This window comes from Rhinopithecus bieti, unplaced genomic scaffold, assembly GCF_001698545.2.
Source record: "Rhinopithecus bieti isolate Rb0 unplaced genomic scaffold, ASM169854v2 scaffold_29928, whole genome shotgun sequence".
Classification (NCBI taxonomy): Eukaryota; Metazoa; Chordata; class Mammalia; order Primates; family Cercopithecidae; genus Rhinopithecus; species Rhinopithecus bieti.
The window spans coordinates 1,969,589-1,988,411 of record NW_016814053.1 but is presented as its reverse complement, the minus strand read 5'-3'; the positions used below and the strand labels follow the sequence as shown (position 1 = coordinate 1,988,411).

Genomic DNA, 18,823 nt, shown 5'->3' with positions numbered 1-18,823 from the left:
AAAAAAAAAAAAAAAAAAAATTGAAATGAATAAAATCAATAGCTTTACATACTGTTCTGCATTTATTTTGTTTTTTTATTTAGTTAAATAAATTAGTTAATTTTAGAAACAGGGTCTTGTTGCTATGCTGCTCAGGCTAAACCTTAACTCTTGGCTCAAGCGATCCTCCTGTTCCAGCCTCCTGAGTAGCTGGGACTACAGGTGTCTGCCACCACACCAGGCTGCATTTTTTAAAAATGTACTCTGAAGCTTTCTCCCTATCTGTACATATCTACCTTTATATTTTTAAAATGGCTGTATAGAATTCCATTGTATGAATATACCATGATTTCTTAGTTCAATCTCCTGTTGATAAATATTTAGATTGTTTCCAGTTATTTTCTATTACTAACCATGCTACAGTGAACAACCATTTTCATAAATATTTCTTTAGGATAAATTCCTAGTAATACATTCTTTTTTTACAAGAGTTTGGCCAGACCCCCAGCCCTTCCCATCTTTGTGATAGCCTTGTGTAGAAATGAAGTCTTGATGAATGCCAACTAGTTTGATGATCTGTGTCACAAATATTAGACAAGCAGCAGTGGAAAGAATGACTTCTGTAATTGAGAATGCTAGAAAGAGATACATGTTATTTCTTCATCATCTCAGAAGAATTTCACATTTCTGAAGAATTTCTAAAAATCGGTTTGATGTCTTCACTTTCATACAGTAGTCATTTACATTTCTCTCTGTCCAATTTTGTTATTAGGATATTAGGGTCAAAATACAGCCTCCCCTAAAAACTTGGAGAGACAGAGATTGCTCTCTGAAAGTTATTTTGTGAAATGAACACATAATGCATCAGGGCAGAGATATGTAAAGCAACCTTAAAGAGACAGAATGACTGCTACGCTTGTAAGATTTGACTGACTCTGTGTTTTATTTAATGATAAATTCTTCCTGATGTGCAGATGGATGCAGTTAAGTACTCTCAGTTTAATAGCAATAACCAGTCATATTGCCAACTTTCCCTCATCCAAATTCTTTGCTCATCATTCTGATTATAACTTGACTTTATGAAATTGTCTACAAAGAAAGCATGAGCTAGTACTCAGAATTTGGGCATGGGTGAATATGATGGCACTCTAGTTTTATATGTCAGGCTAGTTAATTTGTTTAATGTTCACTTGCCCCTTTGAAATGGATACTGTCTTGGTGTGCTGACAAAATTGAATGTCTGTGTCTGCAAGCCTGAAGACGGTAAAGGCAGCCAAGCTTTTCCAAACGAAGCACCACATTCTCTGTGTTCTGTGATGAGATGGCTGGTTTTCCCCTCAATTCTATTCTTCGCTTAATATTCTTTTCTATGTATTTTCTATATATGTTGCATTATAATCTTTAGATCTATTGTCAATGACTATAAAATATTACATTAAGTTTATTATGTCTCACCATTCCTCTCTGGTTGGATACTGAGGTCATTTTCAGTGTTTGGTTTGATAATGATTCTGGTACAAAATTTTCCTACAAATAGATTTTTCTTCTTTTGTAATTTTCCTTTAAAAGTTCTCAAAGTGGTACTCTTGACTTGTAAATTTTGCCAAATGGAACCAATTTACTTTCTCACCAAAGATATGGATTTATATATATATTTTTCCTTATAGTCGTGCTACCTTAGGTTCTATTATTAAAATATTTGATGGATGAATTCTATCAAACATATAAGGAAGAAATAATAGTAACCCTACCCAAACTCTTTCAGAAAATACGAGAAGGAACATTTCCCAAATCATTTTATGAGGCCACTATATGCTGATGCCAAAATCAGACAGACATTTCTAGAAAAGAAAATGACAGATGAGTATTACTCAAGAATTTAGGTAAAAAATCCTTAGCAAAATTATTAGCAAATCAAATCCAGCAGTATAATGTAATATAAAAGAGTGATTAATGTCTCAAAATATCAATTTTTAGACATCAAAGGCTTGCTATTATGACAGATGAAAATTTAGCTCCCTGAAATCACTATCCCCTCTACTTCCTGTTCTAATCCTCCAAAATAGTTACATTAATGTTCACTGTTCCCATTATTGTGCCTATGTAAATATTACTTATAGCTGAGCATTGTACCATACTATGGCTTCCTTTTTTACTTTTTCCTCAAATTAACACTTGTCTTATTTTAAAATGTGCTTAATACTCTTTAATCCTGTTGCTAATTCCCTCCCCTCACCATTTTTAGGTTTTTTTTTTTCTCTCTCTTTCTCTTTTTTTTTTTTTTTTTTTTTGAGACAAGGCCTCACTCTGTCACCCAGGCTGGAGTGCAGTGGCCCAATCATAGCTCACTGCAACCTCCACCTTCCAGACTCAAGAAATCCTCCCACCTCAGCCTTCTAAGTAGCTGGGACTACAGGTGCCTGCCACCATGCTTGGCTAATTTTTTGTATTTTTTGTAGAGATGGGGTATCACCATGTTGCCCAGGCTAGTCTCAAAATCCTGGGCTCAAGCAATCTGCCCACCTCAGCCTCCCAAAGTGCTGGGATTACAGGCATGAGCCACTCACTGCGCCCCACCCTCACTCATTTTAATAGCCTCTCAATGTACGTTTTCACAGGATAGTTACATCAGGTAATCCATCAGTTCCGTTTTTTTCTTGGTAATGTCTGGCCTTTAAGCCCCCTTCTCCTTCTGTCTGGCTTGTTGTACTCAAGACCTGCTGTCCAGCTGGGTCCCTTGGATTTCCCTTTGCCATCGTCCTTGTAATTCCTGCTGCATTTCTCTGTGGTCAGATTCATTACTTCCTGGATTTCTTGTCTTCCTGTTTCTGGGTTTACTTGCTTATTTTGACCAAGTACATCCATCTCTAACTGGTTTAAAAATGACACAATCACACAGAAATCTAGACTCCAGGGATTTCAAATGATACCACCCCTCTCCCCCCGGCCCACACCCTTCCTTAGAATCAAGCAGTTGGGAGCCCTTTATGTTCCTGAGGGGTGAAATAAAATTCCCAAAGCAGGCAGGAAGAATGCCACGAGGTCACACCAGTGGAGATCTCAGCAGTGTGTCTGTTCTCCATATCTTCCCACTAGCAAAAGATGGATTCCATTCCACCCTCCCCAGAAGGAGTGCCTCTGGGGAGCTGGGCAACAGCCCAGTGGCCTCTGGACGGGCAACTGGAGCTCTCAACAACGCAACTGAACTGAAGACCTCAAGGAAGACCACCTGACTACCTATGGAAGTGCCTTCTTGAGCCCCTTCCATCTTGGTGTGGGACAGAAAGGAAAAGGAGGATCCTTGCCTTGATTTTCTCATACCTTGCCCAGACTCTCATATCTAGGTCTGGGGAGCTGACATCTTCAGGAGTTTAAAGTCCACCAGACCAGGCCCAGCTGACTGGGAGTCCAAAAGGCCCGAGCTGGATCCTGTCCCACTCCCTTGGAGCACTATTTACTAGGAAGGAAAGCTGGGGATATACATGGCTCATCTAAAGTTCAATCACCTAATCCCATGGCAGAGAAGAACCAGGCCCAGGAGAACAGCTCATGCCCCTTCTTCTCTCATAAGTTAAGGTTGAGCTTATGTATGATTGCTCTGAAAGGAGAGCTTGCTTTTGAGCTAGAAGAGCTATTAAAGGGAGTAAAGAATGAGAGGGAATTGAGCCCCTTCTCTTCATGCCTGTTCTAGCCCTTCCCCACTCTGCCCTAGAGCTCAGCCACAACCACTATTTACCACCAATGTGGAAACAAATACCTTAAGATGGAATGAGTTCCCTAGCCTTGCTAGCACAAGCTACAATTTTAAGAACATCTTCCTTAGGCCAGGCATAGTGGCTCATGTCTATAATCCCAGGGTTTTGGGAGGCCAAGGCAGGAGAATCACTTGAATCCAGGAGTTCAAGACCAGCCTGGGCGACACAGTAAGACCCCCATCTCTACAAAAGTTTAAAAAGTATTGGCCAAGTGCAGTGGCTCACGCCTGAAATCCCAGCACTTTGGGAGGCTGAGACGGGCAGATCACCTGAGGTTTGAGACCAACCTGGCCAACCATGGCCAACCATGGCCAACATGGTGAAACCCCATCTCTACTAAAAATACAAAAATTAGCTGGGTATGTGGACATATGCCTGTAATCTGAGCTACTCGGGTGGCTGAGGCAGGAGAATTGCTTGAACTCAGGAGGTGAAAGTTGCAGTGAGCCAAGACAGCACCACTGCACTCCAGCCTGGGTGACAGATGGAGACAACGTCTCAAAACACCAAAAAAACAAAACAACAACAACAACAACAAAAAGACGAGAGAAGAACAAAGGACATCAAAACATCTGCCTAAGCCTGAAGGGTAGAGCTAGTCACCCAGACTCTTCCAGAGCTGTTAAGTCTGTTGAATATATTCATATTTATTTGAGGTGGCATGAGGCAGAGGGCATGGCAATGACATCCCTCACTGTGCCTGACTCTTGTGTCACACTGTCCTGTCCAGATGGGTTGCTTTTGCCACCTGGAGTGCAGTTATCCTGTCATCTCCCTCTGCCATCCTCCCAGAGACTCCTGCTGCTTCCTTCCTGCATTGGGTCTCCATCCCATATAATCTTCTTTGTAATGGACTGCTCATTTTTGGTGGACTGCATCCATGAGGGGCTTCTTGAGAAAGAATAGATGAGAGGTACAGGAAGAAATAAGAAGTTGAGACCTTGCCCTTGCATGCTTTATTCCATCCTCACACTGGATTGGTATTTTGTTTGGGTATAGGCTTGTTTGTTGGTTTTTGGTTGAAGATAATGTTCCTTCAAAATTTTGAAGTCATTATTTTAGTGTCTTCTATCTTCTAGTGCCAAGAAGCCTGATGCCATTCTATTTTCTGAATGAAGTCCTGTTTTTTTTCCTCTTTTGAAGTCCTGTTTCTTTTTCCAGAAACTTGTAGGAGCTTCTCTTTGTGCTCAGTGTTCTTGATTATGAAACTCATGAGTGGGTCTTGATTTTCATCCATTATCCTGGCACTTGCTGGGTCTTTTCTGCCTCAGAAAAAATTTTTTGAATTGTTTTATTATTGACTTCCTGTTCATTGTTTTACCTATTTTCTTTTTCTCAACCCTCTATTATTTGGGTATGGACTCTTGAACTGGTCCTCTCATTTTCTCATAGTATCATGTTCTTATTTCATGGATACAACAGCTTTCATTTTCTCTCTGAGGATATTAATGGTATTTTTAAAAGTTCTCTTCACCCTCCATAATTTCTGTTTCTTTTAAGTTGCTTTTTTTGTTTGTTCTGGTCTTCCACTTTCTTACTAGAGGCTTATCTTGGGCATCATATAATCTCTGGTTGTATGCTCATAGTTTAGAATAAGGAACTATTGGAAGCTTTGAGCTTCACTATGGTTTTCTAGCTGGGCCATTTGCTGGCGGAACTCCAGTGTCAGAATCTTCAGATCTTTCCCTCTGAGCTTCTCCCAAAGAAGTCTTTAAATATTGTGCCTGGAGAGTGAAGTCTGCCTGCCGGATTTCTCAGAGTCCAGCGAGGGAAGAGGGATGGGGAATCTCAGCATTCAGCATTTTGCATGTGTACAGTCCTTTAATCCCATTTTCAGAACAGTATCCACATTTTCAGAACAGTATCCACAATCTCACATATGCCAAATGTCCTCTGCTTTATCCTCTCCAGAAACAAAGCTCCAGCCTTCTGCCTGGTAGTGGAGAGTGTTTCCCTATGGGCAAATAATGGAAGAGGGGATCTAGGGATTTAATTATTTCCTAAACAGTTTTTTCCATACTCCTTAGCTCCTCGTTCCATAGAGACCTTGGCTGCTGCTTCCTGAGCCTTTTGAGGATTCTTTCTGGATAAATTGGTTGGTTCTCCACCTTCCCTCTCCTGGCTTAGATTTTCGCTTTCTATGATTGTTAAGTTAATTATCTTTCATTCAGTTGCTTTCTGGATTCCACATTGTGTTGCTGTTATCTCTTCTCCTGTCATCTCTGACCTTGTGAGGTTTTGTCTTTAAAAGTCTTCAGCGTGGTTCTAGTCAGGTTTCGGGATGGAACGAAATTAACTGGGCTTGCTCAGTCCATCACCTTAATTCAGAGGTCCTTTGACGCACTTTCTTCAGTTGGTTCTGTGACACGGTATTCTCCTGAGTGTTGTCTTATTCACTTGATGCTCTCAACTCAGGTGCCCTTGTGGGGTCCCCTTCCTCTTTCTGCCCTCTCTGTAGTGAAGGGTCACAGCTTCCTTCCGAGCTCCTCTTCTTTAGCTGAATTCACCCTTAATTGGCTTCATTCAGTCCTAGGCCCCAAATACCACCCATATGCTATGCTTCTCAAACTCACATTTCCAGCCCGACCCTCCTTCTGAATGTAGAATCGCTGACTCAGAGTCTTCCCTTGGGTGTCCAGTAAGCATTCCCTTCCCCCAAACCAGTTTCTCCTCCAGTGTTCTCCTGAGTAGAAGGCACTACCGTGTACCAGTTACTCAAGCTAAAAACCTGATGTCATTCCTTGATTCTTCTCTTTCTCCCACATCCAATCTCTCAGAAAATCCTGGAAGCTCTATTTTAAAAATATAGCCCCAATCTGGCCACTTCTCACCACCTTAACCACTATTTTAGATGTTCCCTTAACCAGAGAAGCTTTCTGGGCCACCCTATATAAGGTGGTCCACCCCTTCTAGCACAGCACTCTCACGCTGTCTCTCTCTCTCTCTCTCTCTCTCTTTCTGTCTCTCAATCCAACACCACAGAACATATTCTATCTATTTTTTTTTTTGTCTTTTTATAGTTGTAACTCTCTTCTCCAACAGTGAAAACCTGGCCCGTCTTATTATCTGAGTGTTTCAGCTAAAAGGGATCTCAGAGGCTGAGGCCTCTGCATTCCAGAAAAGAAACTGAATAAAGAGTCAAGTGAGTACCCAATTCAAGATGATGCTAAGTAGTTTGTACAGAGCTTTTACATTTGAGAATTTTGTAACTCTGGGGATTAAATGTGCTGGGGATTAGAGGAGCAATAATGATATGCAACTATAACTTACTTTTATATGCTCCTTTTATATAATTTATCTGGGGAAATGTTTGTAGGAACTAAAGTTGCCTACAACTGTAGGAACTGGTAACCCTATATTAATACTTAATTTGCAGGAGGGGCATGGTGGCTTATGCTTGTAATTCCAGCACTTTGGGAGGCTGAGGCGGGCGGATCACTTGAGGTCAGGAGTTTGAAACCAGCCTGGCCAACATGGTGAAACTCCGTCTTTACTAAAAATACAAAAATTAGCCAGGCGTGGTAGCACACGCCTGTAATCCCAGCTACTCGGAGGCTGAGACAGGAGAATTGCTTGAACCTGGAAGGTAGAGGTTGCAGTGAGCTGAGATTGCACCACTGCACTTCAGCCTGGGCGACAGAGCAAGACTCTGTCTCAAAAAAACAAAACAAAACAAAACAAAACAAACACCCAAAAACCTAATTTATTGAATAATCAAGATATATTCCATTTTTCTGGATAAAATGTAGAGGCTACTTGGAAGGCTGAGGTGGGAGGATCCCTTAAGTCCAGGAGTCCAAAGTTCAGTGAGCTATGATAGCACCACTGCCTCCAGCCTGGGCAGCAGAGCAAGACCCTGTCTCTAAAAAAAAGTAAAAGTGGAGGCTAATGTCTCATCTTAGTTGCATTTTTCTAAGCCTTTTTTCTCGACAGTGACTTTTTCTAGTGTCTATGCCTATATGCTGCTCAAACAAGGAAAAGAAAATTTGGAGAGAAGCAACTTCAAGCCCAGGGACACAACCCTGGTCCAGCAATGTCCCAACTAGCCTTCCTGGAAATGGCCTCTTCCTTTCCTTCATGTGATCCCACTCTCTGCTCAAATACCCCCTGATCTGCCTGAAAGGATTTCCTGAACTTCTGGCCTGTGACAACAGTGGCCTTGTAGCTTCTCTCAGAGGCTGGAAGTGACTTTTTGTGGTCCCATTAACACAGCTACTCAAGAATTTCCTCCCTGATTTACTTATTCGTTTTGGCTGAGGACCACAGCAACACTGTGGAATGTTTGATTTATCAAAACAGTAAGTCCAGCCAGAGGGTTGGGGTCTCAGAAAATAAATGCACTCTCTCTGTGGTGCGTTTCTTACACTCCGTGCCTTGGTTTGTTGTTGTTGTTTTAAATGCTTCCAGGCGACGTGCCTCTTTCTAATTCACAAGAAGTACCTGCTGGGACTACTGATTGCCCTGGTAATATAAGATGTGAGTCAGGGAAGAAGTACTGGGAGCAGTGGCTTGGAGTTTAGCTGCTGTGATGGAGAAGAGAGTAGAAAGATGTAAGTGGGGTGCAGCTGGCTGCCATGGCAGCATGGGGAAAGAACCAGGATGCCTCAGGTTATTAGATTATTATTAACATTTGTTACATGGTTTGCAATGTAAAGCTCTTCGCTATAATCAGTAAAGTCTTCATTATCTAAACAAACAAACAAACAACAGCAATGCTGCTCTGAGAGACCATGTGCCCACACATGGAAGATGAGTCCTGCTTCAAGGCTGTCGGTTTGGGGCAACTTGAGAAAATAAACAGCATCTTTTGTGCTGAATAGTAACTAACTTTATATCAACAAAAAATTCCTTGTAGAAATGGAGCTCAAGTTACCAGGCAGTTTCCTAGTGGTGTCACAGATGTTTGAGATAGGTGGTTATAAATACTTGTTGAAATCCCTTGTAGGTTTTCATATCCTTACCTATAGAAGTAGATGTTTGCATTTTTGTTAACCTGTTGTCCCTAGAATTCAGCGGTGTGCTGGTCACATATTTTTACATTTTGGGCTCATAGAATGACTGTTTGATGAGTAAGATGACTATGTGTCACCTAGGGTTTTTCACTACTAAAGCCTATCTTGGTTTATTTTTTCTTTTCTTGAGCTGAATTCCATGGCTACACTAAAGAATGTGTTTGTGCTGCTTTGTTTTTATTAGGGTACCAGAACATCTCGTGAAGAGCATAACTTGGCAGACACTGCAAGCTGTCAATTTTTGCCATAAACACAATGTAAGTCTCATAATCTCTTTTGAAAAGCGAGAAGGCTCCCCTTAAGCTGAGGTGGAGTTTGTACAAAGTTTATATCACACTTTTGTGGGTAAAATTTTTTACCCAAATCTTCATAAGCCTGGTTGGGTAAGTAGAGGCTAAAAATGCCAACCTAGCTATTCCTTCTTGCTCAGTTTATACAAAACATGCATTTTTATGGTTTTAAGAAACTAGTGCCAGGCATGGTGGCTCCTGCATGTAATCCCAGCACTTTGGGAGGCCAAGGTAGGCAGATCACTTGAGCCCAGGAGTTCGAGACCAACCTGGACAACATGGCAAAACCCTGTCTCTACAAAAAATAAAAAAAATTAACTGGGCGCGGTGGTGTGTGCCTGTGGTCCCAGTCACTCAGGAGGCTGAGGTGGGAGGATTGCTTGAGCTGGGGAAGTGGAGGCTGCAGTGAGTCAAGATCACACCACTGCACTCCAACCTAGATGACAGAATGAGACCCTGTCTCAAAACACACACACACACACACACACACCACCCAAAAAATTATTCATATATTTATACTGCTTAGAAACTACTCAGATTTAAGGTAGAACCCCATTCACTTGGAGGCTATGTGATCTTGTACTCCCAAAAGGCTGTGAAATTGGGGGAAACCCCAGGTGATTCATGCCTGCTTGGCTGCAGTATGCCAGTTGCAGTAGGTGGAACCCCAAACCCAGTGCAAAGTGCTAGTGTCTGCTTTGGTGAGATAAGAGTGTTGAGTCTGGAACCAAGCAACCCATTGAAAGCTTGTGACACTCCTGGCCATAGGTGGCTGGTAGAGGCATAGTAGACTATCACCCAGGTGACGTGACTTCACAGAGGCTGGGAAGCCTGCTGCTCCATCCAATACAACACTGCCCACTGCCTGTGCATAGAAACCAGATTTCAAAGTTAGAGCTTCATTTTGACCATGAGTGCAATTTCACTGCAATATTTTATCCTACTCAACTGCCAGGGTCAATTTAGGTGATAGGGCTAAATCTCCTTCTTTATATTGTTCCAGATGATTTTTCCTGATGCTGCATTCCTGGAAGGAGGAAGTATGAGAGTAGACAGCACTTCTCCCTGAGGAGCCTCCAACTAGCTAAAGCTATAATCCTTGTCATACACAGGGGAGAGTAGACACCCATATTGTTAGTTACTGTGACTTAGCACTCTCTCGAGAGCAGGTTTTAGGATTGGGGAGCAAGAGAGACTGCACTAAGACCCTGGTAAGGCAGATCTGGGATGCTAAAAACAAATATAATGCATACCACAGTTCCCTGGAGAGCCCCAGACGCCCTGTTTGGCTCCATGTGCTGATGGGGGTGGGTGCAGAAACTTGTAAAGAATTCCCAGAACAGAATAGGAGCACATACTTGCTTACAAGTACTTCTGACCATATGTCATCATGATATTCATGGTGTACCCATTTATAGCAGTATGTGAAGCCAGTGGTAAAAGAATAGAGATCTCAGGGATGTTAATTGCTAAGAACCAGATAGATTGTAATAAAATCCCAAAGTTGTTTTATTTCAACCCAAATTTTCCAGAATAATAAATACCCATGGGCAAACATTGACACTGATCTCTCACCCTGAAGGTCGTTTGGAGTGAGAACTGGTCATGCCCAAGAAGAACCCCAGTCCTCTCCAGATTCTTAAGAATAACCCCAGGGTTTCAGGCTGCAGGCCAAAGAGGGTCTCTCAGGTTGCAGAATGATCTAGCATTCTCCTCCTGAGAGGAAAACACTTGGGAAAGAGGAAGATTATTAGGGACCCTGAGCAGTATTTTGACCCAACTTAAAAAAAAAAAAAAAAAAGGAATTGTTAATTAGGTTGTCGATTTGTTCTTTACCAAAGAAATTGTCATGTAATGAGAAAATCATGTGAAGATTCTCAAACGTTCTTCTCTCTAATATCACCCCGTTAAAGAATGTTGGCTGTGGGCTGGAAACCACAGGTGATTTGAGTCTAAATTCTGGAGGGGGGGCCACATCCTGAGGGGTGGCTGCAGCTCTCAGAGCACTTGTGTGTGGGACAGAGCTGACATCTAGCGACTCTCCCCAGAGGGTGAGGGCTGCTGCCTACTCTTGTTTATCTTGTCGGGATGAATGTCAGAGCTGGAAGGGAGATCTCTTGGCAAGCTGTGGTTGCCGCCCTTCGCTTCCCAGCTTATCTCAGCAGGCTCAGGGCTTGTCCTGTTTACGAGGCCAACTGTATTCTGTTCACAGTTAAACAACTGAATTGTGAATTCTGCTTATGCACCAATGTGCAGCTCCTGCAACCGTGATGCAGCCTCACCCGGACCTTTCAACATTTTCCCTTTCACCTAGCACTGTTAATTTAAACACAGGACACCCAGTTACATTTGAATTTCAGATAAACAAGCATCACTTTTTAGCATAAGTACATCCCAAGTGCTTCACGGTATGTATTATACTAAAAATTATTTGTTTATCTGAAATTCAGATGTAACTGGGTGTCCTGTATTTTTCTTTGCTAAGACTGGCTCCCCTACTTTCATTTTCCTTTCACCCTTCTTGGTTCTTTTGGGCCTTTTAGGAATTTGGGATGATTCAGGCTGTGACAGGCTTGGTACTAGATTTATTTTAGGCTGCTCTTTTGCTGTTGTCCAGTAGGCCAAGGAGAGATTTAAATGATTTATGCAATATTTGCTAAATAGTCATGTGTTTCATTTATCTCATATATAGTTCAGCCTTCATATTGTTTTTGTTTTGATTTGTTACACTAGTGCATACATAGAGATGTGAAGCCAGAAAATATCCTCATCACAAAACATTCCGTGATTAAGCTTTGTGACTTTGGATTTGCTCGGCTTTTGAGTGAGTATTGACATTTTCTTTTGTTAAGTATAAAAGATGGAAAAGTTCTTGATACAATAAAGGATCTCAATGCTCTAGAAGTATACAAGCTAGTACTTGTATATTTAGGGCATAAGCATGCTATAAATTATCATTTTGTAATTACTGAAAACGTGTAGATACATACAGTGGTTTACATATGTATGCTATCCATAAATTATACCACAGTAAAGTGGTTATTAAAAAGTATCTTACCTCCCTGATTTCTACCATTTCTTGCTAAAATAATACTTTTCAGAAGTGCTACTTTAGAATAGCGGCTTTCAACCTTGGAGGCAGATTAGAATCACCTGGGGGAACTTTTTTTTTTTTGAGACAGGGTCTCCCTCTGTTGCCCAGGCTGGAGTACAGTGGCACAGTTCACAGCCCACCACAGCCTCGACCTCCCCAGTTCAGGTGATCCTCCCACCTCAGCCTCCTGAGTAGCTGGGACTACAGGCATGAGCCACCACACCTAGCTAAGTTTTGAATTTTTTTTGTAGAGACAGGATTTCACCATGTTGCCCAGGCTGGTCTCGAACTCCTGGGCCCAAGCAATCCACCTACCTCGGCCTCCCAAAGTGCTGGGATTACAAGCGTGAGCTGCCGTGCCCAGGGAACTTTAAATTCTATGCCCAATAACCCCCCAGCCCCTCCCCAGGGATTCTGTTTTAACTGGACTGAAGTGTGGCTTGAGCATCAGTAATTTAAAAATATATATATTTAAGTGATTTGAATGTGCAACTAGAATTGAGAACCAGCGATATAGAATAAGGCCACAAGATTGGGCGCAGGCTTGACTTCTGAGATCTCCCTCTCCCAGTTTTGATACCAGCCTTCCGCTGCTCTTTGTTTTCCATGTTCCATCACTGGCCAGCTGGACCGAGTGACTACTATACAGACTACGTGGCTACCAGGTGGTACCGCTCCCCTGAGCTGCTGGTGGGGGACAGGCAGTACGGCCCCCCAGTGGATGTCTGGGCAATTGGCTGTGTCTTTGCTGAGCTGCTGTCAGGAGTGCCTCTGTGGCCAGGAAAATCGGATGTGGATCAACTCTATCTGATTAGGAAGACCTTGGGTAAGTGGTGTTTTCGTCCTGCCTTTTGGAAAACTGGGTATTTCCCCAGGTTGGGGCAGGGCAGAGCCAAGTTCCCTGTCTCACCTAATGCCCTTTAAAGCATTAGTTAGGAAAGAGGAAAACTCAAAGCCTCATTTAATGACTCATTAATGGTGGCCATATTTATTTTAATTAAAATAGTTAACAATTATTGAGTACTTACTCAATGTCCAAAAAAACCCAAGATTCTTGAGCAGTTTGGATCAAGTTAAAATGTTAATAATGGCAATAACAACAATAAAAACTCACATTTCTGTAAGGGCTTAGCAGTTTACAGAATGCTTTGATGGTTTACCTCATTTATGACGATTTGTGTAATTCATTTGGATGTCCTTAACCCCAGCCTGCCTGACTAGTTTGGATTATTCAGACTCTACGGAGGATGATTCCCAGCCTTCTAAGTGTCAGGAGGAAGGCTAGTGCTAATGTCACACAGCCTGTCTTGCTTTCCCGCCCCAGTGCCCTTTCCTTTCTCTCTAACCTCGGAGGCGGAGGGGAAGGGCAGGGGAGGAGAAGGGAGGGAAGGTGAGAGGAAAAAAAAAACAAACCGTCAGTACTGATTGCCCTCTTCCAAAGTCAGGGAGTTTAGACATAAACTCCCCTGACTCCCCTGAGTATCCCAGTTTAAAGTAAACTTTTCCTCCTCTAAACTCTTGTAGCAACTGCCATCACCATGCCTCCCCTTGTAATCTTATCTTCCCAAAGATACTGTAAACTTCCTGATGGTGAGATCATGTCTTATATTTCTACTTACCCTCCACCAGTGTCTGCACATTGTAGGCAATAAATGTTTGTTGATAGCTTGACTTTGTCGAGTGACAAGGAAGGTGCTCTGTAGGCCTTCCAGGGGCACTCAGCCTTTCTTGGCTGTGTTTCCTCTAGTGCTTTTAGGACAGCCTTCCCATGTCACCCCTCTGGCACTGGAGGAAGAAGGTTATTAAGGTACAAGGAATTGTGCTCATGATGCAGCTCACTGAGGTCCGGGGCAAGGCATTAGAGGGTGTGCTTTTTGGTTGCTCACCCAAAATGAGGTGAGGCAGCAGTTTTTGCATTTGAGTGCGGGGTAAATTTCTAGGATGCATCAGTAATTAGATAATTTGATACCCCAGAGTTGGAACTCTCACAGTTCCCTGGGAAATGGGTCTGGTTGTGCCCCAGGAGAACACTTTGAGTATCTCTCTATATTCTCTGAACAAAATCCCTCTTCAAGTATAATATAGAATTTTACATAAAGGCGATTTTAGCTGATGTGACAGAAATGTGGGCAGGAGGAGCTTCCTAGAGTCCCCTGAAATACAGAAATACTCTTTTTGTTTCATGGTGTCACATTGTAAGTGCTTCTAAACAGTAGATGAAATGGCACTTCCAAGTGATCGCTAATTGGTGAAATAAGAAAAGATGGTCCCAAATGTGAAAATGCATTTCTTCTAGCTAGAAAATCCATGATTTCTTCCCTCCTTCCCTTCCCCTCCCCTCCCTCCCTCCCTTCCTTCCTGCCTTCCTTTCTTCCCTCTCTTCCCTCAAGTATTTATTGAGTGCTTGCTGTATGTTAGACAGTTATAAGTGCTAGGGCAATAACATTTTATCTTGACCTATCAGGATTCAGTTAGTATGATTTTGATTTGTGGTTGTTGCCCTTTTGCTGTTTTTTAAAAGGCATTATTTTATTTGTGTGTATGTGCTTCTGAGTTGTTTGGTTTGGGTTCCTTCAGGACACTGTAGGCTCTGAGAACAAGAACCTGAGAGCAAGAAGCTGTAGCCCTCAGTTTCTGTTGCTTGCCTCCTCTGTGCCTAACACAGGGTGCTGTCCACCGTAGGGATTGATACAGGTTGCTGTGGGTTGCCTGAATGCCTCTCCTTCTGATTGCCCGAGAACACTGCAGTGTCCATAGACATGGGCAAGACCAACACAGCATTGATGGGAGAAAACCATAGATCAGTGTTTGCTAACCAATTTCACTTACCTTTTTTTTTTTCTTGTCCAAAGGGGATCTCATTCCTAGGCACCAGCAAGTGTTTAGCACGAATCAGTACTTCAGTGGAGTGAAAATTCCAGACCCTGAAGATATGGTGAGTGACCCATTTTGGAGAGAGCTCTGTAGGCCAGGCTAGCTAGGCTTTGGTCGTTAGTCACCTCCCTGAGCCCCATGGCTCACCCTGCATTGGAGGTCAGTCTAAGAGAGAAAAAGAAAATTGGAGCAAATTGGCTAGCGAGACTTTAGCCTTAATGCTAATTTAGAGGCTGTTGATAACAGAGTCCAGCCAGCCTGTTGCACAGGAATGCAGAGCTGCCTGCCGGAGTCACACCTGTCCTTTATCATTTTTTAGCAGTTGAACCTAGGTAGCTGAGAGCCAACCAACTTTTAGACCTAGACCTATCCAGATAAAGTTAACTAGTTTTTCCCCAGCATTGTCCAAATTCCCTACTCTACTATGCCTATGGTCTCCAGACCATGGGAAAAATCATAATGAACTTAACTTGGATTGGGCACAATGGTTCACGCCTGTAATCCTGGCACTTTGGGGAGGCCGAGATGGGCTGATCACCTGAGGTCAGGAGTTCCAGACCAGCCTGGCCAACATGGTGAAACCCTGTCTCTACTAAAATTACAAAAATTAGTCGGGCATGGTGGCACATGCCTGTAATCCCAGCTACTCAGGAGGCTGAGGCAGAACTGCTTGAGCCCAGGAGATGGAGGTTGCAGTGAGCCGATACCACACCACTGTACGCCATCCTGGGCGACAGAGCAAGACTCTGTCCAAAAAAAAAAAAACAACAACAACTTCCTTAGCCAGTCTTACTCTGGTGCTTGCCCTTTATGGCCAACCCAAATGGGGGAAGCCCATTTTTTAAGAACAGAAAAATTTGAAATGTTTACATCCCTAATCCACTTCCAACAATTTATTCCTGTGAAACCGTTATCCAAGAGCATAAAGATGTGGCATTATTTAATAGAAATTATTTCCTTTGGTATGCTATCAGTAGGGGTTAAGTATGGTACATCCTTACAACAGAAATACCTCATCAGGCCAGGTGTGCTCATGCCTGTAATCCCAGAATTTTGGGAGCCTGAGGCAGGTGGATCAGGGGCTCGAGACCAGCATGGGCAACACAGCAAAACTGTCTCTACTAAAAATACAAAAAGTTGGCCCAGCATGGTGGCACGCACCTGTAGTCTCAGCTACTCAGGAGGCTGAGGTGAGAGGATCACCTGAGCTCAGGAAGTTGAAGCTGCAGTGACCTGAGATTGCTGCACTCTAGCCTGGGCGACAGGAGTAAGACCCTGTCTCCAAAAAAAAAAAAAAAAAAAAAAAAAAAGAAAAAAAAAATACCATATAGAGTCAGGTGCGGTGGCCCACACCTATAGTTCTAGCGACCCAGGAGACAACTGAGGTGAAAGATGCTTGAGTGCAGGAGGTCAAGACCAGCCTGGGCAACATAGCAAGACCCTGTCTCTACAAAATATTTTTAAAACTAACTGGAGTTGGTGGCACATGCCTATAGCTCCAGCTACTTGGGAGGCTGAGGCAGGAGAATCACTTGAGCCCAGAAGTTTGAGGTTACCGTAAACTATGATCATGCCACTGCACTCCAACCTGGGTGACAGAGAAAAACTCTGTCTGTAAAAGTAAGTAATATCATGCAGTGAAAAAAAAAAAAAAAAAAAGACAGAAAACAGTGTAGGCTGGGCATGGTGGTTCATGCCTGTAATCCCAGCACTTTGGGAGGCCAAGACAGGTAGATCGCTTGAGCCCAGGAGTTCGAGACCAGCCTGGGCAACATGATGAAACCCCATCTCTACTAAAAATACAAAAATTAGCCTGGCACGGTGGCACACATCTGTAGTCCCAGCTACTTGGGAGGCTGAGGTGGGAAGATGGCTTGACCTTGGGAGGTGGAGGTTGCAGTGAGCCGAGGTCATGTCACTGTACTCCAGCCTGGGCAACAGGGCCAGATTCTGTCTCAAAACAAAAACAAAAACAAAACAAACAAAAAAACAGTATGAGTAATTTGACCAAGTTTTAATAAATATGTAATATGTACACAATGCATATATATATATATATATTTACATATATAAATACAAAATAATATGATATCATCTGGGAAATCACAAGGTCTTTTTTGATATCTGTGAAATAAATGGCTACAAGGATATATATCAAAATACTAACAGCAGGTATCTCTTTTGGGTGGGATTTTGGGGTAACTTTATGATTTTTTATATTTTGAATGTCTTCTAGTCTGTATTGCAATCAAAACATTTCAGAGCATAATTAAGGTTTGTGAAATCTTGAGTTTCCACTGTCTGAGGAAGGTATCTTAAAAATGAAACTAACTCTCCAGTTGCTGGCTAAACCCTTCAGTTTCCAGATGTAAGTTCTGTCTCTACCACTTGTGTTTTGTTTGTTCCCTAACCTCTTGGCTTGTCCCACAGTGAAGGTTTCTGCGTCTCCATTGCCTCTTCCTCCTGCAGCACTAGCATTCAAAGTGGGTCTTGCTGGGACGGAGGGGCAGGAATGACACCTGGCATATGGGAGGTGACCCATCTGGCTTCCTTGTGATCTGGACATTCCCAGTTCTGCACTAAATATCCCTAGTGATTTCCTGTTCGCTTGTCTGTTGGTGAAGCCTCAGAAATAACCCAGGTTTCATAAATGTAGAAAGCTTCCCATGGTTTCCCAGACATTGTCCTGCAGATTTCCTGTTGACAGAAACACAGGAAGAAGCAGTGCGGGGGCTGCACTGGTTGAACATCTGTGCCCCAGTCCCTCTGCCTGTCAGTAACCCTGACAGAGGGAGGCCTGCCTGCTTCTGGGGCTGGGAAACTAGCTCAGCCGGCAGGATGGGCTCCAACGTATCACAGGCAACTAGTCAGCCTCATCCAGACATTGTTGCTGGGACAGCAGAGCTCGATGATGTAGCAATGGCACGTCAATCCCCAGTGATGCTCAGATTCAACCGACAGAAAGAACAAGAGAATTGAAGCTATGGAGCATGAGTGGGAGTATGGGGGTGCAACAGGGAATACTGTCAAGGGCTAATACAAATCTACTTTAGAATTTTTTTTTCTCCTGTTGAACATAGGGAACTAAAACAGAGACTCTTCTCTCCTACTCTTATCAATGTGTACAATCCAGAATTGGTTATTGGGAGCTGGTTCCCTGTCCAAAATAATACTGTACTGTGAAGGTTGGCCACAGCACCAGGACTGTGTTTGATTAGATGAGCCTGGCCAGTCACTCCAGCCGGCAGCTCACACACTGCCACTTTTATACACACAATGCACTGCAGTCATTTATTTTGCTCAGCTTGGCTGGCTCTTATTTTCTCAGCCTCTCTGCTCAATTAGCCTTTGTCAGTGGTACCTCTCTTTAACTGGCCTGTTTGTCTGCCTGACATTCGGCATTCCTCCCATTTATAGTGTTATTCCTGATTGTCTCCAGCACATGACTGGAGCAAAATAGCCTTACATGGCCAAAAGGAGACTGATGAATGCCCCACAGGAGACTCTTTAAACAGTAGGCTGATAAGGGAAGCAGCAGGCTCTAGTGGGAGATGACGGTGTTTATGCCAGAAAATCAAGAAGCATCTGTTCACCTGGGTAGGGGAAAAACATCTATTTTACAGCTCCCTTTATATAATTAGAGCTGCCTTTTTTTTTTTTTTTTTTTTTTTAAGGCAGGGTCTTGCTCTGTCGCCCGTGCTGGAGTGCTGTGGCACATTTATGGCTTACTGCAGCCTCAATCTCCCAAACTCACGCCATCCTCCCACCTCAGCCTCTCAAGTAGCTGGGACTACAGGAGCACACCATCACCCCTGGCTA

General features: G+C 43.0%; 1 protein-coding gene across 1 annotated transcript in view; it reads left to right on the top strand.

The window, feature by feature from the left end:
• The window catches only part of CDKL1 (cyclin dependent kinase like 1), a 71,477-nt gene that overhangs the window by 46,305 nt on the left and 6,349 nt on the right, over positions 1 to 18,823 (top strand). Inside the window, exons 4-8 of the mRNA XM_017849454.1 lie at positions 8,931 to 9,003; positions 11,770 to 11,860; positions 12,756 to 12,956; positions 14,983 to 15,102; positions 17,712 to 17,776. Coding sequence (XP_017704943.1) covers positions 8,931 to 9,003; positions 11,770 to 11,860; positions 12,756 to 12,956; positions 14,983 to 15,102; positions 17,712 to 17,776 — 550 coding nt within the window. The remainder of the gene's footprint in view (positions 1 to 8,930; positions 9,004 to 11,769; positions 11,861 to 12,755; positions 12,957 to 14,982; positions 15,103 to 17,711; positions 17,777 to 18,823) is intronic.